The sequence below is a fragment of the Tenrec ecaudatus genome, chromosome 18, assembly GCF_050624435.1.
Source record: "Tenrec ecaudatus isolate mTenEca1 chromosome 18, mTenEca1.hap1, whole genome shotgun sequence".
Classification (NCBI taxonomy): Eukaryota; Metazoa; Chordata; class Mammalia; order Afrosoricida; family Tenrecidae; genus Tenrec; species Tenrec ecaudatus.
This window is the reverse complement of record NC_134547.1, coordinates 16,880,726-16,905,449: the sequence shown is the minus strand read 5'-3', so window position 1 is coordinate 16,905,449 and position 24,724 is coordinate 16,880,726. Positions and strand designations below refer to the sequence as shown.

Here is a 24,724-nt window from a genome sequence, read left to right as displayed (position 1 = left end):
TGAAATCAAAGGAGGAATCAAACCACCCGAAAGTTAGTTAGCTTTCCTTCATCCCTTATTTTTGCTTCCTTATTCCTTTGTTTTCCTGTTTTGTTTTTTGTTTATCTTTAAAGCTTTTTCAGTTGATTGGGGGCGGGGTGGGGAGTTTGGGGCCGTTTGCCCGTCCCTGACACCCTCTCTCAGCCCCACCCACCCGCTTCTGTCACCGGGGCTGAGGGACAGTCCCTCCCCCAGCCGCCCCCCTCCCCCCCTCCAGCGTTCCCGAAGACGACGACAACGTCCATGAGGTATTTGTGAAGAGAAAGAAGCATCCATCCTTCCATCCGCCTTGGGGACCAAGGGCTTGGTTCCACCTCGCGGTTTCCTCTCAGTCTTGAAGAGTTCTTCACTTTCTTTCCCTTTTATATATATATATATCTATAAATTCTTTTCCTTTTTTTTAAAGTTTTCATTTATTGTTTGTTTGCTTGGTTTCTTTCTGTTGGTTTGGGTTTTTGGTTCAAAACATGGTTGGCCTCCACCTTAGCAGGAGGGCAAGGTGGCTCCCAGTGACGTCTGTCCTCTACCCTTCCTTGAGATGTGTCCAGGGCCGAGCAAACACAAGGTCTGGCCAAGGCTCCGCAAAGAGGTCTTTTGGGAGCGGTGGCCACCACGGCGTCCTCTTGGGTGGGAGCCACAAGTCATGGCACGTCACCCTATTCAGACCCTGATGGGGAAAGCCATCTCAGGGAAGCTTGCCACTGGGGTGTGTGCGTGTGTGCATGTGGGAGGGGGTAGGGGCGGGCATGGGGGTGGAAGAGGCATCTGCCAGTATCAGGGGACACGGTACAGGAAGCGGGAGATGAGTCTCTTTTTGGTTCCTGGTTGATGTCAGAGAGCGTGAAGAAGGATCCCACAGGTAGGCACTGGAATATGAAATTCTTTTTTTTTTTTTTCAGGGAAACTGACAGACGAGGATGGAAAAGATGACTTGAATGCCCTCGCCAGTCCCCTCTTGCCTGGTATATCACCTCCCCACAAGCCTGCGGGGAGGAGTCAGCTGCAGAGCAGAGGCAGGCTGGGGACTGACTGGGAGGGGAGGGGCATGTCAGAGCTAGAACCTGGCAAATTGGCCTAGCCCACCCTTTAAAGGGGAAAGCTGGGGAGGTACAGGGCATGACAAGTCATCCCCAGGTCCCTCTCTCCCACCCCCAACTCTCCGCTGGAGAGGAGGTTCAAGTTAGACCCCCTTCCCAGGGCAGGGGAAAGCTGGGGGTGGAGGGTCGGGGGGAGGGTGGAAAGGAGGAGAGGGGGGGGTCACAGGGTAGGTACACATTCTGTTGAGCGCAAAGCTAAAAATTCTGTACATCCTTTGGATGAAGCTACTGAATATTTGGTGTAAGGTTGTTCGGGCCCTTGTTCTTCTGGAAACGAACAGTTGGCAGGTGGCTATGGCCATGCCTCCTCTGTCTGTGGCTTGGCCCTGTCCACTGGCCAGGCCCAGGCCCAGAGCATGCTCCCATTCCTTCTGACCACCCCACCGCCTCCCCACCAGCTGGGGAAGCAAGGTTGGCTGGGAGCACCCCTGCCAGGGACCTGCCATGAGGGCCTCACCCAGCCACAGGCCTCTAGGCCCCTGGCTGGGCTCGTATTTGGTGTCGTAGCAGTGAGGGTGCACACTGAGGTCTGGCTCGAGACTGGTTTTTGGTATTGGTTTGTTTTTGATCTCTGGTTCCTTTGGGGCAGCTGGTTTCTGTTGTGATTATTTTTGGTTTTCTATTTTGTTTGTTTTTTCTTTCTTTTTTTTTGGTTGGGTTTGTTTGTTTGTTTTTTTTTGGTCTTTCCTCCCTTGTCACTCCTGCTCCGGGGACCCTCTGCGCCCCCACCGCTGGCCTCCTCCTCGCCTTCTTCCAAGGCGGGTGTAGGGGGCCCTGGCAGGGAGGCTTGGGTCACAGGAGGCGGTGGGGAGGTCCAGGGCGGCCCCTCACTCAGGCTTGGACCCAGCCTCGGACCCCGTTGGGCCCCCGGGGGTCTGTGCTGCCACCTCACTGCAAGTGGAGGACGACGAAGATGACGAGGACGAGGAGGAGGACGACGACGACGACGACGACGAGGAGGGGAGGCCAGGGGACTTGCTGGAGATGGAGGCCGCCACAGCCGCCGCCGCCGCCGAAACCAGGCCCACGGCCGGGGGCGCGCTGAGCAGGGGCAGCCCCGCGTGGTTCAGGAAGAGCGACGAGGTCACCAGCCCGGGGCTCCCGGGGGCCGCGCCGGCCGCGCCCAGCACCAGGTTCCCGCTGCCATCAAGGCTGGTAAGGGGCAGGGTTCCACCAGAAGCCAGGGCTGCTAGGGGAGGCGGGAGAGAGAGGGAGAGCCCGGGCTAGGCGGGGAGGCCCTTCCGAGCCCCGCTAGCGTCCCCCGCGCCCCCCAGATCCCCAGCAGTATGAAGAGGCAAGCGCAATGCGGCGAGCAGGGGCCGGATGGATGGCGGGGGGCTCGAGGCCCCGGGGCGGGGGCGGGGCCTGGTGACACGGGGGTGACGGAAGGCAGCACGCACCTTGGATGGTGGCCAAAGGGTTGCTACTCATCAGGGCCGGACTCAGCCCGGAGCTCAACCCCACCATTGTGCTTCTGCGGGAGGTAAGGCACAGCGTTAGCGGGGACCCCCCCGGCGGGACTGGGGTGGGGGCGGCGGCTCCCCGTCCTGGAAGCAGCAGCGGCCCCGCTTCTCCCCACCGCCCCGCCCCCACCGCGCCCCACTCCACCCCCACTTACCCCGCGCTGGGGTTCAGGCCCGACAAGCCGAGAGCCGCCGAGTGGCTGCCTTGCGGGCTGGGGTTTGTGCTGTTGGTGGTGGCCGGGGGTGGGGGGGTGACAGAAGGGATGGAATTGAGAGGGGGCGCGGCCCCGCCCCCGCCCCCGCCCCCGCCGGCCGTCCGGCTGGGGTGCAGCGTGCCCACAGCTGAGGATAAGGTAGTAACTGGCGGAGAGAGACAAGAGAGGCGGCCTTCAGCTTGCGCCGGCCCGCGGGGCGCAGGCGGGCTCTGTCCCCCTCAGGGCAGCCGGGCCGGCGTCCTCCCCGTCCCCACAGAGCCCGGCGGCGGCGAGGCGATCGCGGGCCGGTGGCGCCCTCTGGAGGCGAGGGTGCGCGCGCATGCGCAGGACGGGCTGGGGCCGCCTGCGGGGCGGGGGGCGGGCACGGGGGACAGGGGGCATCCCGGCTCCCATCCCATCCCATCCCATCCCGGGGCAGGTGCCGTCACCTCGTCATCGGGAAAACTCCCTGTGCGGCAAGCCCATGCCAACTCCTAGCTACAAGACTGCGCCCCCGGCTTTCTGAGCAGAGAGCCTCATCTTTTCCCCTTAGGGAGGCTGGTGGTTTCGAACGGCTGACCTTGACGTTAGCAGACCAACGGGCGGCTCACTAGGCCACCAGGGCGCCTTCTTCTGGAAGAGGAGGGTCAGAAGGGGGAGGGGAGAAGGCCCGGTGGCAGAGTGGGTTACATGTCGTGCGCGGGGTTAACCACAAGGTCAGCCGTTTGAAACCACCAGCTGCTCCGTGGAAGAAAGAGGAGGCTTTCTGCTCCTGTAAAGATTTCCAGCGTCGGAAACTGACGCAAGCAGTTATGCTCTGTCCCACAGGCTGGCTGTGAGTCAGACTCGACTCAATGGCAGTGGGCTGGTATCATGGAGAGGGAGGAACACATGAATGAACATGCTTTATGAAGAGCTTAGAACAAAGCCAGGCTCACCGGGAATACTTTGCACCCACTGACGGAGTGGCCATTCCGACTCAGAGTGACCCTGTAGGGCAGGGTAGAACTGCCCCGTAGGGTTTCCAAGGCTGGACTGCCACATTCTTCCCCCAGAAAGAGGCTGATGGGTCCAAACCATGGTCCTTTTGTTTAGCGACCAAGCACTTAACAACGACACCACCAGGGCTCCTGCTCGCTTTATAAGCCTCCATGCAGTCTATATATGGTGTTGCACACACCCCATCCCTGACAGAGGGGAGGGGCGTCATACACGTGTGTGTGTGTGTGTACACTCTTGTGTATGAATACATAACACCACCAGAAGGCAGACATATCACTCACTAGTCCTTTCTGACCACAGCGACCCTATAGGACAGTGCAGACCTGCCCCCATGGATGTCTAAGACTGTCAGTCTTTATGGGAATAGAAAGCCTCACCTTTCTCCCGTGGGGCAGCTGGTGGTTTTGAACTGCTGACCTTGAGGCTAGCAGCCCAACACGTAACCACTAACCCACCGGGAACCCTGGTAGACATGTCAAGGAGCTTCAAAAAGTCCTCGGAAAGAATGGAATGAAGCGCCAATGGAATTTTTTTCATGGAATTTTAGAAGTCCCTTCCGATAGGCTGTTATGAGCTGATGAGATTTCCAGCTAGTAGTGCGCCTACAGGAGGTCCTAGTGGCCATGTCTGGTAAGCATCGGACGGCTGATCGTGAGGTCGGTGGTTCAAACCTATGAGCTGCTCAACGGGAGAAAGATGAGCTGTCCATTGCTATAGATGTACAACCCTGGAAATCCTGTACACGGCGTTATAAATGTTTGGATTGGGTGAGCAAGCTCTGTGATAAAATTGAGGAGCCCTGGTGGCAGAGTGGGTTACGTGTTGGGCTGCTAACCACAAGGTCAGCAGTTCAAAACCACCAGGGACTCCACAGGGGAAAGATGAGGCTTTCTACTCCCATAAAGACTGACAGTCTCGGAAACCCAGAAGGACAGTTCTACCCTGTCCTTTCTTGCCGCTGAGTCAGAGCCGACTCTATGGCAGGGAGGTTTTGGTTTGTCTTTAGTCACTTTATAGAAGGTGCCCTGGTGCCGTCGTGGGTCACATATTGGACTGCTAACCTCAGAGTCTGCAGTGTGAAACCACCAGTTACTTGCTCTGCATGTGGGAGAGGAGTCCGGTAAGAGTTACTCCCAGAAACCAACAGGGGCAGTTCTACTCTATCCTTTATGGTCGCCGCGAGCTGGCATCGCCTCGATGGCAGCAATGACAAAGTGGAGCTGCCTCGGGCTGTTACCTTGAGAAGAATAGATGGCCAGGCCTTTCCTCCAGCAGAACTGCTGGGAGATCTGAACCGCTGACCTTTCGTGTATGTGTCTAGCAGAATGCTGAATCATGGTGCTACCTGGTAGTTAGCCCCTGGCAAGCTGGCCTCCAACTCATGGTGAACCCAAGCGCCCCAGGGTGGAAGACAGTGCTGCCTGGCCCCGTGCCATCCCCAGGGCCAGTTGAAGCTCTGACCGCCGAGCTCCACTAGGTCCCATTGGCTGATTCAGGAAGTAGGTCACCAGGCCTTTCTTCCCAGGAACCTGTAGGTGAACTCCAAAGTCCGTCTGTCCTTTGGGTTGACTGCCAACACGTAGGACACATTCTTTACAAAAAAACAGAGTCATTTCCTGAGAGCGCACGGCTTTTCAGTGACAGTGCCCTCCCGTCCGTCGGGCCGGAGCGACCCTGTAAGACTGGGTGGAACTGCCTCTGTGGGTTTCCGACACTCTTTATGGAAGCAGAAAGCCTCCTCTTTCTCCCTCTGACTGGATGGTGGTTTCAAACTGCTGGCCTTGCCATTAGCAGCCCGACTCTGTCACCCACTAGGTCACTGGGGTCCCTGGTCAGCAACGGGCTGACAGGCAGTGACTGATGATGTTCTTCCCAATGAAATCTCGACCGAGGAGGGTGGCTGAGCTGCTCTAGTGAGAACTGAGGTGGGCCGCCCACTTGCCTGCCCATTCCACACCCAGTTCACCCCAGACCCACAGGCACCCGGAACCAAGGAGAACCTGGGGTTCCAGCCCGGACCCTGTCCTCCCATGCCCCCCTGCACCGTCCGCCGCCCTCCCTGACCTGTTGTGCTCAGACTGCTGGAAGCTTGGGACAACGGCAAGGTCCCTGCACCCCCCTGGGGTGCGACCTGCAGAGAGAAAAGGAGCCGGGTTAGGCCGCTGCCTCCCAGCAGTCACCCCAGAACCCCCACGGTGACGCTCCCACAGGCGGATCCTTGCAGAATGGAGGGGAGGTGCTGGGGGTGTAAGGCTAGGTTGTATCTGTGAATCTGGGTTTCGGTGGATGCCGCCTTCACGTTGGCCCTAGTGAACTCTCCAGCAGGGGGACAGTACACGCGGTCAGGAGTGGCTCCCACCCCGTCATGTGACGCCACCCGCTCTGGCCCAAGCTGGGCAGCTGGCATCCTGCCACCAGCATCTACTCTGTGACCCTTGCTGCTTCCATGACCCCTGGGGTCAAGGCTACCGGGAGCACAAGAATCCAACACACTGTCCCTCTTTTGAGGTGTGGGGGTGGCAGGTGGTGTGGGCAACACAGCTCAGCGTGGAGCGTGGGTGTGTGCCTGAGACACATACACGTAAGGAGACGGGGCTGTGTCTCCACATGGGAGTGGGGGTGCCAGGCTGCTGGGTGCCCGGCTTTCCTGCCTGCTTCCAGCCTCAAAACTCCCTCATTTGGCCCAGGGTTCAAGTCCAGGCTCCTGGGCCTAAAACTTGGGGTATATGATTCCCCCTTCCCCTCCACCACAACATATCTATACTTTCATCAGAGGAGTGCTGGTTCCAACCCAGCAGAGGGCACTGCAGTCACACACACCACACCACCACCACCACCACCTCCACCCTCCCACCCCAGTCAGCTGGGAGGTGGAGCAGGCTCCTCTGGGTCCCAGCCCTTCCCATGCAAAGGTTCCCAACTGATTTGGCCTCTTTTCCAGAAATAAATGGACTGCGTGCCAGCCCCCTCCCGTCATTAAGATCGACTGGGCTCTGGCCCGGGATCCGGGGACCCAGTGTAGGCATCTGCCATTTGCAGGCACTCGAGCTGTCCCCGCGCCCACCAGGGGGCACCGCCGCCCACCTCCGCAGACGCTGGACAAAAGGCTTTTCCGTGGTCTCCGTGTGGCCGAGGACCTGCGTGCACACCCGGGTCCAAGGAGGCCCCCCAAACAAACAAACAAACAAGTAGAAACCAACACCCCCCTCCGACTCACAGCAACCCCCTGGGACAGAGACCAGACTCAGCGGGTTCCTGAGAACGAAACTCTCTATATGGGTGCTGAAAGCCTCCTCTTTCTCCCTCTGCGCGGCTGGTGGGCTCGATCCGTCAATGTCTCAGTTAACAGCCAAGCGCTCAGCCACGGTGTCCCCTGGGCTCCTTGTCGTGACGTTGCCACTGCGGCACTAAGTGCCTCGGCCTGTCCCCGAGTGGCTTCGGGCCTGAGGTGGCTCCGCTCCCTGGTGTCCTCTCCCTGGACCCGTGTCCCTCTCTGAGTGGCTGTGGTCTGTGTGAGTCTGCGAATGCGTGTTTCTGCATGCTGTCTCCCTGCCGCGTGACAGCCTGCCCACCCCCACCCCCCGTGGCCTCCCCTGGGGCGGGGGATCTCGGTACCAGGTGGGGGCTGTAGCTGGCCGGCTTCCCCGGGCTGGGCAGCATGGGGGCCGCGCTGCAGGGGTTGATGCGCTTCTCCTTCTGGCGCCGGTTGCAGAACCAGACGCGGATCACCTCCTTCTCCATGTGCAGCTGCTCAGCGATCAGCAGGATCTCCTCTGAGGTAGGCTTCTGGTTCTGCGGGCAGCGGGCTGGTCAGCCCGCCGCTCTGCGGCCTCCCCCACACCCCCGTGCCGCCGGGCCGCCCCGCCCAGGGGGCCCTCACCGCTAGAAAACTCTTCTCTAAGGCGAAGCGGACATTTGTCTCAATGCTGGTCCTCTTCTTGCGTCTCCGGCCGGGGAGCCCGTCGAAACCCAGGCTGGGGCTGCTCAGCTGGTTGGGGCTGGGCAGGCTGGAATCCACAGACATGGTCTCTGTGCCGGGAGGGGAGATGGGGGGCCGGCGTGAGAGGGCGGGCACCTCCTCCAACCCGTAGCCCACCTGCCCTCCTGCCCTCGTGCAGCCGGCCCTGAGAGTCCAGGGCCCGCCCACCTGCGTCGTTGAGCCACTTTTCCAGGAGGGGCTTGAGTTTGCACATGTTCTTGAAGCTCAAGTTGAGGGCCTCGAAGCGGGAGATGGTCGTCTGGCTGAAGTCATTGCCGTACAGCTTGCCCATGGCCAGACCCACATCGCCCTGGGCCGGCAGGGATGGGGAGGGGGCAGAGGTCAAGGCCAGGCCCTCTGGCACACTGCCTGTGGGGCCCCTCCCGGCCTCCCGCACCAGTCCGGAGCAGACCTGCGTGAAGCCCAGCTTGATGCGACGCTGCTTGAAGGTGCGGGCAAACTGCTCCAGCTCCTCCAGGTCACTGGGCTCCTCCGGGTGGGACGGGGGCTCCAAGCACTTGGGGGGCTGCGGGTGCAAGAGGTGCGGGTCGGGCAGCGTGGGGTGGGTCACGGCCTAGTGGGGTGGGGAGGGGGCGGGGTGCAGGATGGAGGACCAGGCGGGGTGCAGTGAGGGCTGGGCAGTCCTCTTGTTCTGTGGCCTTAGCCTCTCCTTGTAGACTCCCCGACTCCAGCCCCCAAGAGGCCGCTCCACACTCCCTATCCGTTTTCCACCTCTGCTGCCTCCCGTGGCCCCCACCTCCTGGAGCCCTGGGCTCCTCCCTTTGACCTGCTGACTCCCTGAAGGAGCAGGCAGCGTTGTCTGTCCAGCTGCTAACCCTGAGCTCTGGACAGATGGAATGAAGGGTTCCTGGGGCTCAGGCAGTGGTCCATCTCATCTCCACCAGAGAAGCCAGGCCTGCCTCTGCCACCATCTTTTGGGGAGGTTTGGGACAAGCGTTCCAACCACACCGGGCCTCAGTTTCCCCCTCTGCAGGATGGGGACAAGCTCTGCTCCTCTGCCTGCCCTGTATGGTTCCTCAGTGTATCTTGTTACAAATGAGCAGTGAGCACCGACAGCCTTGTTTACAGGGGTCTGGGAGAGTGAACAGAGGGGATTATGGGGAGGGAATAGCTCTACCCAGACCACTTTATTCCCCTAAAAAAATTTGTCTGTGAACAAATAGGGACAAAGGGTCATGGGTACAGTGATACACATATGTGAGTCCTGGTCCCCTGATCCCAAATTCTGGAGTTCGATGTCGTTTGGAATTCAGAACCTTTTTTTTTTTTTGGATTTTAGAAAGCGCCCATATGAGAAACCAGCATCTCCTAGAAGAACCCCCTCTCCAGGGCTCACAACCCATACCAGCCGGGGCCTCATTTCCTCGGAGACCAGAAGAACTAGATGGTGCCCAGCTTCCACTGCCACCGCAGACGCCCTGACAAGGCAGGAGAGACTCTTAGGACAGACTCCAATCCTTCTGGCTCAGCTTTCGGCCACGCTATCTACAGACAGGCCCACGACAGTGACCCCAGGGGAGGTCGGTACCTCTTGGAACAGCCCGCCAGATAAGGTCACAAGGACCACATCCCCGGAGGGATGAGGCTCAGGAGGCGGGAAGCAATAGCGACAGAAACGGGGCACAACAAGAAGGAAGTGGGGAGAGCGCTGATAACGGGCTCTTGTGTAACGGAGACCGACATCATGAAACAATACGCCTAAGAGAACCAATCTTCTCTGCACAGCCGCTCAAACCGCAATCGGAAGTTAGGTTATTAAACACGTCCAGGCTTCCCGGGCCAATTAGGACTGGCGGCATCTCTGAGTGAGGTGCTCTTGAACCCTTAGGCCACGCTCTCTCCAAGAGCTCGTTTTATTGAAAGAACAGATTGGCGACTAAGGACGGTGATGCCTAATCAAACACCAGCCCCCTGAGATCAAAACATTGCCAGCGACTGCCAGCCCAGCCAAGAGGAAAAGCTGAGGGGAGACAGGGAATCGGAGCTCTGCCCAGGGAGCAGCCGGAATGCACCTCGAGGGACTGGTGACGCGGCATGGAAAACAGCACACGTGTCACCGGGCAGTCTGTGAACACGTGGTCCAGTGAGAACCCAGGGTGCCACGCCACACGCCACTGAACACACGGTAAAATGCTCGCCAAGATGGGGGCGGCCGGGGGCCACGTGGGGTGGGGGTCAGAGATCATGTGACACCTCCAACAAAGGCCACTGCCTGACACAGTGGCCACTCCACAGCAAAACACCAGGAGAGGAAGAGAGGCCAGGAGACCCCACGTCCATTCAGGGTTTTGCACCCAAATTGACAAACACCCCCCCCCCATCAGACAAACAAAAACCACCAAAAAACTCACAAAAATTGATTGTTATGACTGTTAAAACTCTTAATACAGTTGAGCTGTTCAATTACGTGATCTCTGAATTATAAGCCATGGACACGATTAAGCTATGTGGAAATATATCCCAACAAAAATCTAGATTAACAAAAGCAAACCAAAAACGTGGGCTTCGGTGCATTCTGGATTGAGTCTCAGAACGTTTCCCACCTGTGATCCTGAAAGGGATGGACAGGAAGAGCCGGGTAAGAACCAAAAGCCCTCCCAAGCCCACTGCCAACTCGCCGTGACAGGGAAGAACTGCCTGAGACTGGCATTGTTTACGGGAATGGAAAGCTCCGTCTTTCTCCCCTGGAGCAGCTGGTGGTTTTGAACCACTGACCTCATGGTCAGCAGCCCAATGTGTGGCCCACTCCGCCGCCAGGGCGCCTACTGCAGGTAGGAAAGATCCTTGACACCCAGAAAAGAGTCGGGAAACGTGATGATGATAAGTCGGGGGCGGGCAGGACACTGAGAGAGCAAGGCCCCAGGGGCTGACAGGTAACAGGGACCAGCAAGGCAGCCAGGTGGCTACTCATGGAGGTGGTCTGGAGAGACCCTGTCCCCACAGGGCAGCTGCTGCCAGTCCTGCCCGATGGCCTGCTTGTCAAGAGAAGCCGGACGCTGGGCTCTGGGTGGGGAGTTAGTCGACACAGAATTCAGGGACAAGAATTCAGCCTGTGGCACAAAGCACGCCTCTGTGGGCCCCACCTCCTAGGGACTTAGGCGTGAACTGATCCCCTTCATCGGACAACCTTCTGGTTGCTGTACCGCAGGGAGCCCTAAAGGTGCTTGAGGCCCCCTGAAAACTGCCAAATGTGTACAGATGGTCAAGTTCAAGGCTCTTGTCAGATTCTCAATGGAGGCCCTGCTCCCACCACCCAGGGAAAGAGGGGGCCCAGAGAGAGAGCGTGGTTTGCCCGTGGTCACGTAGCAGGTCCATGGCAGAGCTGGGTAGGTGGGGGCTGGTGGCCGTGTCCCGCCTGCCGTCGGCCCGCCTGCCCTGGGTGGACGGTCTCACCTGGGTGGGCAGCCCGGCCCGGGGCTGGGAGGTGAGCAGAGCCCCTTGGGTTTGCTGAGGTAGCTGGAATAGATTTGGTGTCGGTAGCAGGCCTGGGGGGAAAGGAGGGACACACAGATGAGGGGAAGCCAGGCAAGTTCTGCGGAGACTTTGCAGGGGTCCTGAGGCCGGGGCGGGGTGGTGGGGGGCTCACCTGGCTGACTCTGCTGGGCCTGCGGCAGCAGGAACTGAGCAGGTGGCTGGAGGTGGTGTCCCGGCACGAGGACTAGCTGCTGGAGCTGGAGGAGCTGCTGGATGTCCTGGCAGGGAGGGGGCAGACAGACAGACTGAATCTGGGGCCAAGGCTCCCGAGGCCCCGAGGGGCTGAAGGCAGTTAGGTATTGACAGTCGGGGGGCAGAGTATGAACCCAGGGCTCCCAGGGGGCATGTCCCAGCTCTGGGGATCCAGGAGGGCTCCTCCCTGTGTGCCTTTTCTTTCCTGACCCGCCTTGTCTTACAATGCTCACTGCCACCGAGTGAGGTCACCACTGACCCCTAGCGGCCCTGCAGGGCAGGGTGGACCCACCCCGTGGCCTTCGGAGACTGCCACGTTATGAGAGTCGAAATCCCTTCTTTCTCCCCAGAGAACAGCAGAAACTTTGAAGTATGCAAACGAAACGGTAACGATTAATCAGTAAGACGTAAAATCAAAGATGTAGATCAGATCCAGTCTGATTCTAAAACACACCCGGAGACAAGACGGTTGGATCGGCGTGTGTTCTGCTGTGTATATTCTCAACAACAAAAATAAAGAGAAATTCTCAAGCTGGAAAAAAAAAAAAACCACAACTCTTAATAGTTAAACTTAATGCGTCAAAATGTCTGTTTTAAGTAAAAAAAAATTTTTTTTTCTGCTAAAATTTTTTTTTTTACTTGAAATGAGTTGTTTATTTACAAGCAGCCCTGACTGGGACTCTTACTTTTACTGGGTTCTTTCTTTACTATTTAATTTGACTCTCGTGTTCAGTTACAACTGCCGAAAACCAATGTCGATAACGTATTTATATCACAAACACTCAAAATTCCTAAAGACCTATTTTTTTTAAAACTAAATACTTTTATTGGGGGCTCTTACATCTCCTATCACAATCCAAACAATCTTCCGTTGTGTCCAGCACACACTTTCTTTCTACTTGAGCCTTTGATATCAGCTCATTTCCCCCCTCTCTCCCCCACCTGCCCTCCCTCGTGATAAGTTATAGACTGTTATTTTCATATCTTACATCGTCCTCTGTTGCCCTTCACCCACTTTTCCATTGTTCGTTCCCCCTGGGAGGGGGTTATTTGTTGATCCTTGTGATTGATTTCCCCCTTTCTCCCCCCTATCATCCCCTTATCCTCCTGGTATCACTATTCTCATGGTTGACCCGGCTTTAAGCACTTCTAAGAACTCTACCGGATCAGAGGGGCCCCGGTGGGGAGGTGGGACAAGCAGCCGACTGCTAACTGCAAGGTCGGCAGTTCAAACCCACCAGCTGATCCTAGGGAGAAAGTTGAGGCTGCCTGCTTCTGCCCAGAGTTCCAGTGTGGGAAGCCCACCTGGGGCCGTTCTACCCTGCCCTCTAGGGTCCCTGTGAGTCAGAATTGACTCGACACCAGTGATGTGATCCGATAGATGATGGAAGATGAGGTCGGAACCTCAGTGGGCAGAGGGAGGAACTCAGGGGAGTGGGGCCATGTGACTTGAGATGTAGACACCGCCGGGCCGGTGCACGTGTTTGCTGTGCATGTTCTCAGTGACAGCGACGCCACAGAATATCTCGGGTGACCTCACGCCACTCCAGCCAAGTGTGGGGGTGTAGACAGCAGAACGACTTTTAGAAAGCTCTCCTGGACCCAACCCACCTTAAATGCAGCCTTGTGTTCACTCAGAGACATGCTAGTGTGTCCCGGGTGGAGACCCATTCGTCACCAGCTGGGCTTCCCACACTGGAACTCTGGGCAGCCCAAAGATCCAAAACTAAACTCCCTGCCACTGAATCGATTCTGAGTTACTGCGACCCTATAGGACAGGGCAGAACTGCCCCTGTGAGATTCTGAGCCTGCAAATGTTCAGGAGAGTAAAAAGCCACCTTGTCTTCCTGAGAAGCGGCCGGTGGTTTTGAACTTCTGACCTCGAGGTAAGCAGCCCGGCTCGTAACTATGACGCCACCAGGGCTCCCATCGCCCAAAGGTCCGTGATGGGTAAAATGGCCAAGTCCATGTTGAGTCAGCAGAATGCTGCTCAGCAGGAGGACAAATAGCCGGCAAACTACAATTACACACAAGCTTGCCAGTGGTCCACAGGCCGTCAGTGGAAGGGTCCCGGCAGAAGAGCACCCTGCTGGCTCCCAGCTGTTCCTTCTGCCTGCTGGAGCACGGGCCGGCCATTTCCCTTGCTGGGGAAAGACTGGAGGCACCGGGCACGTGGGCGCGGGCCCTTGCAGCTTCCCAGTCTGGGTGCCTGTTAGGTGGGAGCACTCAGTTGGCGAGTACTCACTGGGCGTACATGCTTCCATATTTCCCCGGCTTCCGTAGCAACGTATTTCTTTAACAGCACGAGGCTGGCAAAGAGAACCTCAAAACCCAACCCACTGCCACGCCATCGTGTGGATTCTAACTCACAGTGACCCCGACGGGGCTTCCAAGACTCTACCCCTTTTCCGGAACAGACAGCCTCCTCTTTCTCCCTCAGAAGGGACTGGCGGGTTTGAACCATCGACTTTGCCATTGACCGCCCTGCGCCTACCCCACAGCGCCACCACCAGGCTCCTCCGCCCTCGCGACCATAACCGAAGTAACCGAAGTCCAGAAAAACAAGACCTGGAAATCTTTCCATTCGCCACCGCTGCGAGATGACCAAGAGTCATCGGAGCTGTGACTGACGTCCCGAAAGACACCCCCGGACGCTCTCTCCCGTTCTGATCCATGTTGACCGGCCACGTTTAGGTCGGGTGGATTTCGTGGGTAATTTCTTGTTTATAGGCGGTGCAACCCCCCGAGTTCTCTGTGGGTGGCCGAGGCCACGGATGGAGACCACTGCTATGACGTCGGCGGCAGTCCATCGCCATCTACATGCGTGATTTGAGGACACGCTACCATCCCCAAGACCCTCCGATCCCATAGGACACAGAACTACCTCACGACGTGTGCATGTCTGTGACCGTCACAGAACCCCAATCCTCGCCAACCAAAATCACGGCCACTGAGTCGAAGCTGACACACAGTGACCGTGGCGGACAGGGGAGGGCTGTCTCCCGTATCTCTGCCGGAGACCCACAGAGCAGCGAGGGGCTCCGATGGCTGGCCGGGGGTTTAACAGTTCAGTGCGGCTCACCGCTGACCTGGTGGCTGACAGCCCCACCACACTTCCGGAGCGTTCCGGAAGCTGACTGCCGATTTTCCTCCCGAGAAGCCACTGATGGGTTTGAACTTCTGACCTTTCGGTTAGCAGCCAAGCGCTGGACCACGGCACTCCTGGCGCTCCTTCGTTTTGCATTCCACCCCCTGCCATCATCTCACAGGGACCCCAGAGGGCTGGGCACAGAGCTGCACCTTTGGGTCTCCCAGACTGTGGAGCTCTGTGAGAGCAGAGCCTTGTTGCTCTCCCACAGAGCAGCCGGGGAGCTAGAACCACTGACCTTGCAGTCGGCAGCTCAATATATAACCACCACGGCCTCCTTTCATCTTCCGTTAGATGGCAGTGAAAAGCCAGGTGTTATTTTGGGGGGTTTGCCCCCTACCCAAACTTATGGACCTCCTGAATTTTACCCACGGGCCCCTGTAGGGGTGAACTAAGCTACAACCACTCCTGTTCCTTGGGATCCATCACGTTGGCATTACAATCCAGCTCGTTGCCCTGACCCGCTGGCCTCCTCTTCCTCGCCTCCTATGTATGGCTCTCTCACTCGGATCCAACCACACAGGTCCCCCTTCCTGATCCTGAACCTAGAGAGAAGATCTCACCTCACGGCAGGCCCTGCATCCCTCAAGTCTTTACCACCTATCTCCTCCCCACGCAGAGAGGCCTCCCCAGCCATTAGCTCTGATAACGGTCTTCCTCTCAATTACACGGTACTCTCTTTTCCTTTCTTCCAGTTGGGCTGTTAACTGCAAGGTCAGCAGTTCGCAACCACCAGCCGCTCCAAGGGAGAGAGACGAGGCTCTCTGCTCCCGTCAAGAGTTCCAGTCCCAGGAACTCCCAGGGGCCGATCTACCCTGTCCTATGCGGTCGCGGGGAGTCGACATCCACTCGAAGGCGGGGAGTTTGGTCGGAGTCTCCCTCCCCAACTCAAGCGGGTGTCAGCTCCACACGGCACGGACTTGTCCCTTATTCTCACTGCCTCTTCCGGTCAGAGCCCCGGCAGGGCCAGGGGTGCTTGGTAAATGCATGTTCGCTTGCGAAAAGAATGAAGAAACAAGGGGGAAGAGTCTGAGACTGGGCAGCAGGAGGCGCCATCTCCCCACAATCCAGAGAAGGAAAGACCCCCCCCCCACCCCCACTCTCAGCAGACAGACAGACAAGTGACAGAGCAGAGAGACGTTGGGGAGGGGCTCTCGGTCAGACAGCTGTGCAGCTCAAGGGCTCTTTCCTGGACTCCAGAGAAAATCTCGGAGAAAGGAAGGGACCACGTGCAGGTTGAAGCCGAGTTCAGGTCTCCCCTCCCCTAGCCCCAGTACCAATGCTGAGCAGATCTCCAGGGAACGAATGAATGAAGTGAACTTAGGGTCCGGCTGCCCTTGACCACAGCTGGGCTTTGGGCCATGGCTGGGGTCTGCGAGACGGAGGGGCCCTAGATGGACTGGACTCGGGGCCGATGGTCCACTTTCCCACTGGGCTTGGTACCCCCCTCCCCCACCCCGGCTGCTGCTGGGGAGAAAGCCCTGGGGAGGAGCTTGAGCCTGTGGGCTTTGAGGTGGCCCAGCTGTATGGCCCAGGTGTGCGCCTCACCCCAGTGCACAGACGCCCCTGTCCCAGAGGTTCTCACCGCCCCAGTAACATCACGGGGTGGTGTGGGCAGGCGGGCCGACACGCATTGGCCACTCTGATGTAGTCAGTTCTGACCAGTTTGGGACACCTGGCTCTGAGACACAGCCCACTCAGAGTAAACCCAGTATGGGCGGCCAGCCGGGGAGGGGGGTACGGGAAGCATTCAGATGGGGTGAGACCTGAGGACCGTGTAAGTCACCTTGTGACTGTTTGTGTTCAATCGGAGGGAAGTCTCTGAGATTCTCTGAGCCAACGGTGGAATGGGATGGCCCGAAGCAGAGAGCACCTTCTTGGGGGGCACCTAGGTCAACGGCACCCCCACGTGCCCAGAACTGTGTGGAGGAAGCTCCTACTTGAAGTCCGTGCTGCGGAACTCGGTGACTGTGAGCGCTGCTGAGTCTTGGCCCTATTGTACGTTTCTTTTCCGGGGCACAGAGCGCCAAATCTCTTTGCTGGGCCATCTGAGGCGCATGGGAGGATTGTAGAGCATTGACTACTGTCTCCTTCCAAACTGGGGTCCACCTGGGTGACCTCATAACCTTGTCTGGAAGAAGGACCTTTGCAGTTATCATCAATCAAGAAGGTGCAAGTGCGGGTCCTCCACCCAATGACCGGTGTCCTTATGGGAAGAAGAGGGCGCACATGGAGGGACCAAGAAGGAAGCTCAGAGAGGAGGTGGCAGAGGTGGAGGTTAGTCTCCACACGCCGAGCCGTGCCAAGAATTGCTGGACTCCACTGGAAGCCGACTGGGTGGAAGCAGCTGTCGAGAGAAGAATGGGAAATCCCCAACTCTTCCATGCGCTCATTAGGATCCTGTCCACGGACCAGGAGGCAGTCACTGGGATAGCACAGGGGGAGACCGCGTGGCTTGACATCAAGAAGGGTGCACGCCAAGAGTTGTGGCCTCCCATTCCAGCGGAGAGGCTGGATTCTATGAAGAGTGGCATCAGGATCCGGGAAGGCTGACGTGCCACCTGTCACACACAGGTGACGCAACCTTGGTTTCTGAACGTGAGGGGGACTTGGAGCACTTGATGAGGAAGACCAAGGGGGCATCCAACTCCTCACAACTGGACCAACAGGTGACACATGAGACGGAAGGAAAGACAGAGGTTGTCAAGGGTTCCATCCTGCTCGGATCCACAGTCCAGGAGAGGATACGTTCAGAGAGCAACGGATGTGCTGCATGAGGTCAATCCGCTGCGCGAGACCTTGGAAAGCGAGGGTGTTCCTTTGAGGACTAAGGTGCCCCCCGCCCAAGTCATGATATTCTCAATCGCCTCATATGCGCGTGAAAGACGCATTTGGACTAGAAAGTTGGCAAAGAATACTGCCAAGGGCCGCGGACTGCCCAAAGAGCGGTCGTGGAAAAAGCAGGGCCAGAGCGCTCCACAGAGGCAAGGATGGTGAGACTTCATCTCACGCGCTTTCAGGCATGTTGTTGGGAGAGACCCGTGCCTGGAGACGGACGTCATGGAGGGGCAGGGAAAAGGAGGCCCCCCGTGAGATGGGCTGACCGAGCAGCTGCAACAATGGCCTCAAGCCCAAGGACAAGTGTGAGGATGGCGCGGGCCTGAGCGCTATTTCCTTCTCTGGCACATCGCGCCGCTCTGAGCTGGAACCAGGCGGAAGGCACCTGAGAACAGCAGCCCCAACAATCGGAAGCCAGAAGGCTCCTCCCAGGGACAGCATGACTTTAAATCCTGCTACTCGGGGCTGGCTGGCCAGCTGTGGTCGTTGGTGTTGAAAATGCCTACATCGACTGCCTTCCGGTCCCTTCTGCCTCGCAGCGAGAGCCTCGAGGTCAACGTGGAACGGCCCCATGTGGTTTCCAAGGTTGCCACTCTTCATAGGAGCAGACAACTTATTCTTTCTCCTGCAGAGGGGCCGGTGAGCCCCACCGTGTCACCAGGACTTAGGGTTGAACAGGAGAATTAGATGCGGTCCTCTTGATGGGTATGTTTCACGTTTTTCTCCGTCGGGTTTCGTTCTATCCAGGAACCAAGGACTAGCCAGGCAAAGTCACTGCCAGCTGCAAAGCCCCGACAAAAAAGGGCTCCGTGACCTTGTCTGTGCGACCCTCTGAGCAAAGAGCGGGCACCGGACCCCCGCCTTCTCCTGCAGCCCTCACACGGCCGCCTGCCTGCGGGTGGACCGAGGGCCCACTTGTGAGCAGCCAGGTCGCAAGTCAACGGGAACCCTGGTGGCGCGGTGGGGTAAGCGTTGGGCCTCGAACCACAACCTTGGCGGTTCAAACCCACCACCGGCTGCTCTGTGGGAGGAGAATGAGGCTGGTTGCTTCCCTCCCGCAAGAGTTACAATCTCTTGGGGCAGCTCTATCTCAGTCCTGTGGGGTGGGCTGGACGGCAGGCAGCCGGTTTTGTTTTCTGCTCACACCTGTGGGAGGAGGACGAGGCTGTCTGGTCCTGTGAGCATGCATCGGTAGTCCTGGTAACTCTAAGGCGTTGTTCTCCGTTGTATAGGCCCACGATGAGTCAGACCAACTGGCCAGCACTGGGTGGCTCTTCTCGTGATAAGACCTGGGTCCGTGGCTTCTCCAAGCATCTGCTTCTGTCTGGATTGAGTGCCCCATCAAGCTGCTCCCTGAAAGGTCAGTGGCTCCCACCCATCAGGAGAAAGAGGCAGTCGGCTCCCATGAAGATGTACAGCCCTCTCAGAAGCCCACACGGGCAGTGGGTGGGTGGTTCGCTCTTGGCTAGGCAGTTCTGAGGCCTAGTGTCCGGGAGGCATTTGGGGAAATCCCAATGTGCTTCTCAAACAGGGGCATCCGGTACCCTCGTGTCACCCCAGGGGGCTGTGAGCTCTCGGCGGACAGGGGCCCGTCTGCCTCTCCATGCCAACCTCTTCCGGACAATTCACAACCCCCAGCTCCAGCCCAGACCTTCCGCTGAGCTCAAATCCCCATCTGCCTTCCGGGCCCCTCCACTCGGCTGAGCAACTGGTGTGGCCGTTAGGGGCCCACCGAGTCGGTTCCGCCCCTAGCGACCCCGGCACACAGCAGAATCAAGGCGTGCCCACTCCTGCGCCAACCTCACAAACGTGCCTGGGCCCGGGCCCCAGCGTGGATCCATCCCATGGAGGGCCTTCCTCTCCGGCCGCCCAGGGATGGGTCTCTCCCGACAACGTCCAAATGCAGGAGCCAGCCTTGCCTCTAAGGAGCGCTCTGGGCATACTTCTTCCAGGGCAGATTGGCTCGTCCTCTTGGCAGCCTTCTTTCCCAGCACCGCGATTCTAATGCACCGTTTCTTCTCCTTCTCCTGTCTTCCTTAAGGCTGACAGCTGCCCTGAAGCCGGTGCCGACTCATAGTCACCTTGGGCACAGCAGAACGAACCCCGCCAAGCCCATGGGAAACTGACACCGAGGGAAATAGGACAAGGACTCTGTTCCCTAACGTATCACGGAGGGAATCTGGGAAGCTGGTATTCCACGGCAGGAAAGTCTCCTCTTTGGTAAGTTCGAGGTAAAGTCCAAGTCCATGATCCTGCTTTAAATATCGTTCCCACAGATTCTCCCCTAACAGCCCTGCTGCCTTAAAGTGAGCACATGGTTGATTCTATCTCCCTGCAGAAGCAGACACGACCCTTTTGTTCTCTGGTTCCCACCCCCCTTGTACCTTCCCCCCAAGGCAGGTATTAGGTTTCCTCACCTGTGAGCTCAGGGAGCCTCCGTGTAGACACCACCCACCTGGTGATGCATGCAACCACTGAGCAGGCATGTCTGAAGGCCACCTATAAATGTCCCAAGACAATCAAGGCTCTCTCACTCCTGCCAGTTCCACGTGGTCCGTCAAGAGGAGCTCAGATGAGCAGGCTACGATAAAGTGTGTCTGACGCCTTCATTTTACTCTCTCCTGTCTTTCTTACCCTCGATGTCTTCAATACCATCTTTCTATATCATCGCCGTGCATTTGCGCCTTCCGGCCCTTCGGTGGTTGGGGGCTGGTTTCCCCCGATGGTGACTCTAACCCAACCCGAGTGAAACCCGTGCTTCCTGACCCCAGTCTCCAAACACTCCCTGCCTTGCCCACCTCATCACCGCCCCGCTGCTGAAGCCAAGTCCTAGCAGCCGTCCAGTCCATTCCAAAGAGCATCTCCAAGTGGGCCAGGCCACCGTCCTCTCCCACCTGGGGCCCACAGGGACTTCCTCCTCCATCCAGTACCGCCCAGTCTCCCCAGGGGGACGTGTCATAGGGGTCCACCAGGTCCTGCCACGACCTTATTTAAAAGCGTCCGCAGGTTCTCTTCCTGCTAGCGCTCTGCCTCAGACGCCCTGCTCTGCCGTACGAAGCTCTGCTGATTCACCTCTGCCTCGCCCACTCGGCTCTAGCCTCGGCAAATGGGCAGCCCCTGCCAGGCTCTCCCCCAGTTTTCATGGCCTGCTCACATTCTCTGTGCCAGCGAGTCTCCGTATTCCATCATCACCCCTCCGCGCTGTCAACCCTCCCCTCTGTGATGCTCACACGGCAGGAATAGCGTCCGTTAAGGAGGCAGGACTCACATGCCTAGAGGCCCCTTTCACACAGTTCCTCATGTGGCGGTGACCCCAGACCCTAAAATTATTTCCGTTACTACTTCATCACTCTCGTTTTGCTACTGTGATGACTCGGGCGACCCCTGTGAAAGGGTCGTTCGACACCTCCCTGCCCCCAAAGGGGGTCGCGACCCACAGGTTGAGAACCACTGCCCCACAGGGTTCACTGTGAGTCAGAATTAATTGGAGGGCGGGTGTAGGGGGGTCTGGCTTTGGATTTGTTTGTTCTCACTGCCTGGGACCTCCCTTTTCCCACCTGTCCACCCAGCAGACTCCCACTTGCTCCTTCTCAGTGCTGATACTGCCTCCTGGGGAACACTCTCCCTCCGCCTTCAGACACCCCCCCTCCCCTATCACACACACACACTGTTGGATTCTCTGGGAAATCTTTATCCCCTGGGTCCCCCCAGTCTACAGAAGTGGGCCGTGTGGCGGGCCTGTTGTACAGGCTGGGACATGGGTGGTAAGAGCCTGCCAAGCTGTCTAAGTGACATCGTCTTGGGGACGGAGCTGGACGCTGCTTTTGGGCAGGAGGGCACTAGAAGATGTGGGCGAAGTTCCCCGATCTTGCCATCCCGTGACCCGTGACCTTGTGGGGTTCTGAAGCCCAGGGAGCTCATGGGTCCTTCGGACCAGCTTCCCTGTGTCCTTAGTTTGCTTGCTCTCCCAGGAGATCTCGCATTAAGACTCATCGGTTCACGGATGCTCCTGTGTCCCGGGAGGCAGAGAGGGCTCTGATCCACACCTAAGGCCCCTCCTCCAGTGGGAGGCCGGGTGGCTGGAAAACTTTGCAGCCGGACACCAGCCTGCAACCCAGAGGGAGGCGCCGGGAGCAGGGAAGGCTGAGGCCACGGGCATGGGGAGGAGAGAAGGGGTCCCCATGGCCGCCTGGGAGCAGGCTGGGAAGACAGGAGTCTGGAAGGCAAGCTCAGCCCCACTGAGGGCAGAAAAAAGAGCTCAGAGCTGGGGAAGCCAAGATGGAAAGAGGGAGAAGAAAGGGCTAAGCAGCGAGAGGCTTCCAGGGGTCTGGAAAATCACGGTGATGGGGGGCAGCAGGTGGAGGAGCGACAGCCTGAAGCTGGGGCCCCGTAGCAACCTGGGGGTGGGTGTCTGGGGTTCACAGAAGGGGAGGACATTTCTGGGTCCCCACTAGGTTACTGGGTCCTCCCATCCCCTTCTTCCATCTTTTCTTCTTCATCAAACCTCTCCTGAGTGTGTTCAGACGCAGCCTGGGGTGGGGGGTGGGGGGCATAGGCATGAAGCCCACAGAGGAGAGGAAGGTGGGGTCCCAGGAAGGGAAGTGGGGCTTAAAGGGTGAGGAGGAGCTCTCTGGGAGGAGAGGGCATTGAGCTACACCACAGCCCAGGCCAAGCCAGAGCCCCAGCTAAAGGCCCAGGGGCCATCTGGAACTGGAGTCTTGGGAGGGCGAGTCGGAGGGGCTGGCAACCAGGAAGGTTACCAAGTGGTTACGGTTCAGCCTCCGTGAGGACTGGTTCTCAAACAAGGAGCACTGGCCACTAAGGGAGCAGCCTGCCCATGGGCCGGGGGACCCTCTCGGCAGGGTTTGACAGCATGTCCTGTTTGTTCCTGCGGGGGCCGAGAGAGGGAGAGCGTCTTTGGGTATGAGAGGGTGGAAGCATGGGTCAGGGTGAGCCTCAATCACTTCTGGGGCCCTTCGCTGTGTCCGGCCATGAGCCACCCGATCGAGGTTTGGGGAGACTCTGCAGATGGCCTGAGTTGGAGACGTTGGCAGGTGTGGCTGGAGGGGCCTACACTGCCCACTCAGCACCTACTCTGTCTCCACTGACCGGCCCCACCGCCCTGTTGGCCACTTCTCCAGAATGGCCAGTGCACCTGGGATCTCCAGACCGGGGCGTGAAGACCTCCTGGAGGCGGGACCTTTGAGAGGTGGGGTTTATAGAGTGAGGAAGAGCTGACTGGGGGACGGGAGGTGCACATTAGCCCAGGCCAAGCCGTAAAAGAGCCTCAAACTCACTGCCATTGAGTCAGTACCAACTCGTACTGACCCTATAGGACAGCGTAGAGCTGCCCATGTGTTTCCAAGACTGCAGCTCTTTATGGGGGTAGAAAGTCTCATCTTTCTCCCTTGGAGCGGCTGGTGGTTTAGAACTGTGGACCTTGCAGATCTCAGTCCAACTCGTAACCATCATGCCACCAGGGACGGGAGTCTGTGGCCAAGACGGGGCATTTCCTAACCCCTTAGATCAGGAGATCTGTTCTCAAAGGACGCCTCGCCCCGTGGGAGCTGAGGGCATGCATGGTTTCTGACACTCGGCCTTCCGTGAGCATCACATGGACACTGTCACTGGTGTGACTCCTGGCCTCCCTGCCTGAGAGGGGATGGTAAGGATACTGAGCTCCTGGGGGGTCAGACGCACTAAGTGAGGTGACCCATCCTAGGCCGGCTTCCTCTCCTGAGCCTCGCTCTCCCCCTCTGTACAAGGGGCAGCAAGGTCGCCCAGGCATCCCGGCTGGCGGGCACCCTACAGACAGAGCGCGCGTGGGCGTGGCTGCCCTTACCTGTGCTGTGAGCTGGATGGGCTGGGAGAGGGTGAGCTGAGGGGTCCCGGGGGGCTGGCTGGCAGGCTGTGGAGGTGGCAGGTCGCCACCCCCGGAGGAGGCTGGGGGCTGCGAGGTCGAGGAGGAAGCAGAGGAGGAGGAGGTGGTGGAGGAGGAGGCGGCGGCGGCGGCAGCGGCGGCGGCCAGGAGCTGGGCCTGGGCTTGCTGCAGGAGGAGCTGCTGCTGGGCCGGCATCAGCGCCGTGAGCTGTGGAGCCCCGGGCCAGCACGGCAGGGCAGGGCCGGAGAAGCAGAGAAGGGTTAGTGCCGGAGCCAAGCAGGTGAGGGGCCAGGGTCACAGGAGGGCAGAGGGGACAAGAGGCAAGCGGGAGAGAGAGAGGGCATGGAGACACAGTCAGGGCCGGACGGTGGTGCCCCGTCTCCCTGGCCCCCCTGGTACTCACCCCAGCTAGCTGGCTGCCTGTCAACATGAGCTGGGCCTGGGACAGATGAGGCTGAGCCGGCTGGGGGGGCGGGGGTGCTGCTGGGGTGGAGTCACTGCTGGGGTCTTCAGCCTTGATCTGGGAGGAAGAGAGGCAGGGTCCAGGACCCCAGAGGGTTAAGTGGAGGTCAGAGACAATGCCCACCTGTGAACCAAAGAGAGGGGACGGGAGTGAAGGCAGCCTGGGGATGGGTGGGGGGTGGGGCACAGAGGCCAGGCTGCTCTCTGTGACCCTGCCCTGCCACCCCCTCTGGCCTCTGTTTCCCCATCCACACCCAGGCTTCCTCCAGGAGCAGACCCCTCTTAGAAAGCATGGTTCCCCTCCTGGAGACCATTTCCTCCTCTGTAACAGGGTAGTGGTACAGCAGGAGGGGTGGGGGGCCCAGGGTCCCCCCACACCTCAACCTCTTCAGGCAGATGACTCCGCTCTTGTCTGCCCCCCAGAACCCAAGGGCCCAGGAGGATGAGACATGTGAAGATGTGACTGCCCTGAAACTGGGGCCGAGGACACACCCGGGTGGGTGAGCACACATGGGTGACGTTAGTGGATGGGTGGGAGGCCCAGGCGCCCACAGGGAAGCCGATGCAGCTCCCAGCAGGCCCTCCTTTCAAAGTAGGGAGCAGAAACTTTGCTGGGCAGGATGAACCAAGGATGTGGCCCCAGCCTTCAGCCTCCAGGCCAGAGCTGAGCTGAGTCCCTTGGGTCTCTCAGAGCAGGAGTGTGGGTGTCTCTGGCATCAAGCACTCACAGCACCCCTGCAACAAGGGCCCTAAGAGGGTCAAGCCAAGTGCATTCCCCTTTCAGGTTTGTTAGAAAAAATTCCTATTCCCAGCAGAGTGGGGAAGGAGGCACAGGGTGCAAAGTGACAGGCTCTCAGGCCCAGAGCAGATGACAAAGAGCGCAGACACATCCCCCAGGATTAGAACACTCCCGGGAAGCAGGGGCGTGGCGTGA

At 58.6% G+C, this 24,724-nt stretch overlaps 1 protein-coding gene and 1 long non-coding RNA gene across 11 annotated transcripts in view; one reads left to right on the top strand and one right to left on the bottom strand.

Annotated features, from left to right (window-relative positions):
* Window positions 1–253: 253 nt before the first annotated feature.
* The window catches only part of POU2F2 (POU class 2 homeobox 2), a 37,000-nt gene continuing 12,529 nt past the window's right edge, over window positions 254–24,724 (bottom strand). Inside the window, exons 4-15 of one of the 10 annotated variants that reach the window (XM_075536879.1) lie at window positions 23,732–23,914; window positions 23,290–23,535; window positions 11,382–11,487; window positions 11,189–11,280; window positions 8,187–8,300; window positions 7,943–8,084; window positions 7,676–7,824; window positions 7,411–7,587; window positions 5,860–5,926; window positions 2,755–2,959; window positions 2,537–2,610; window positions 254–2,322 (exon numbers count right to left, since the gene is read on the bottom strand). In XM_075536879.1, the coding sequence (XP_075392994.1) occupies window positions 1,964–2,322; window positions 2,537–2,610; window positions 2,755–2,959; window positions 5,860–5,926; window positions 7,411–7,587; window positions 7,676–7,824; window positions 7,943–8,084; window positions 8,187–8,300; window positions 11,189–11,280; window positions 11,382–11,487; window positions 23,290–23,535; window positions 23,732–23,914 (1,914 nt within the window). In that variant the 3' untranslated portion in view covers window positions 254–1,963. Of the gene's footprint in view, window positions 2,326–2,536; window positions 2,611–2,750; window positions 3,089–5,859; window positions 5,927–7,410; window positions 7,588–7,675; window positions 7,825–7,942; window positions 8,085–8,186; window positions 8,349–11,188; window positions 11,281–11,381; window positions 11,488–23,289; window positions 23,536–23,731; window positions 23,915–24,724 lie in introns of those variants that run through there. The other 9 variants (XM_075536880.1, XM_075536881.1, XM_075536883.1 and 6 more) reach the window with 9 other exon arrangements.
* Window positions 2,548–11,328, top strand: LOC142431896 (uncharacterized). The gene is made up of 3 exons (XR_012780856.1): window positions 2,548–2,619; window positions 7,508–7,573; window positions 9,075–11,328. It is a non-coding gene; the product is annotated as an uncharacterized LOC142431896 (long non-coding RNA).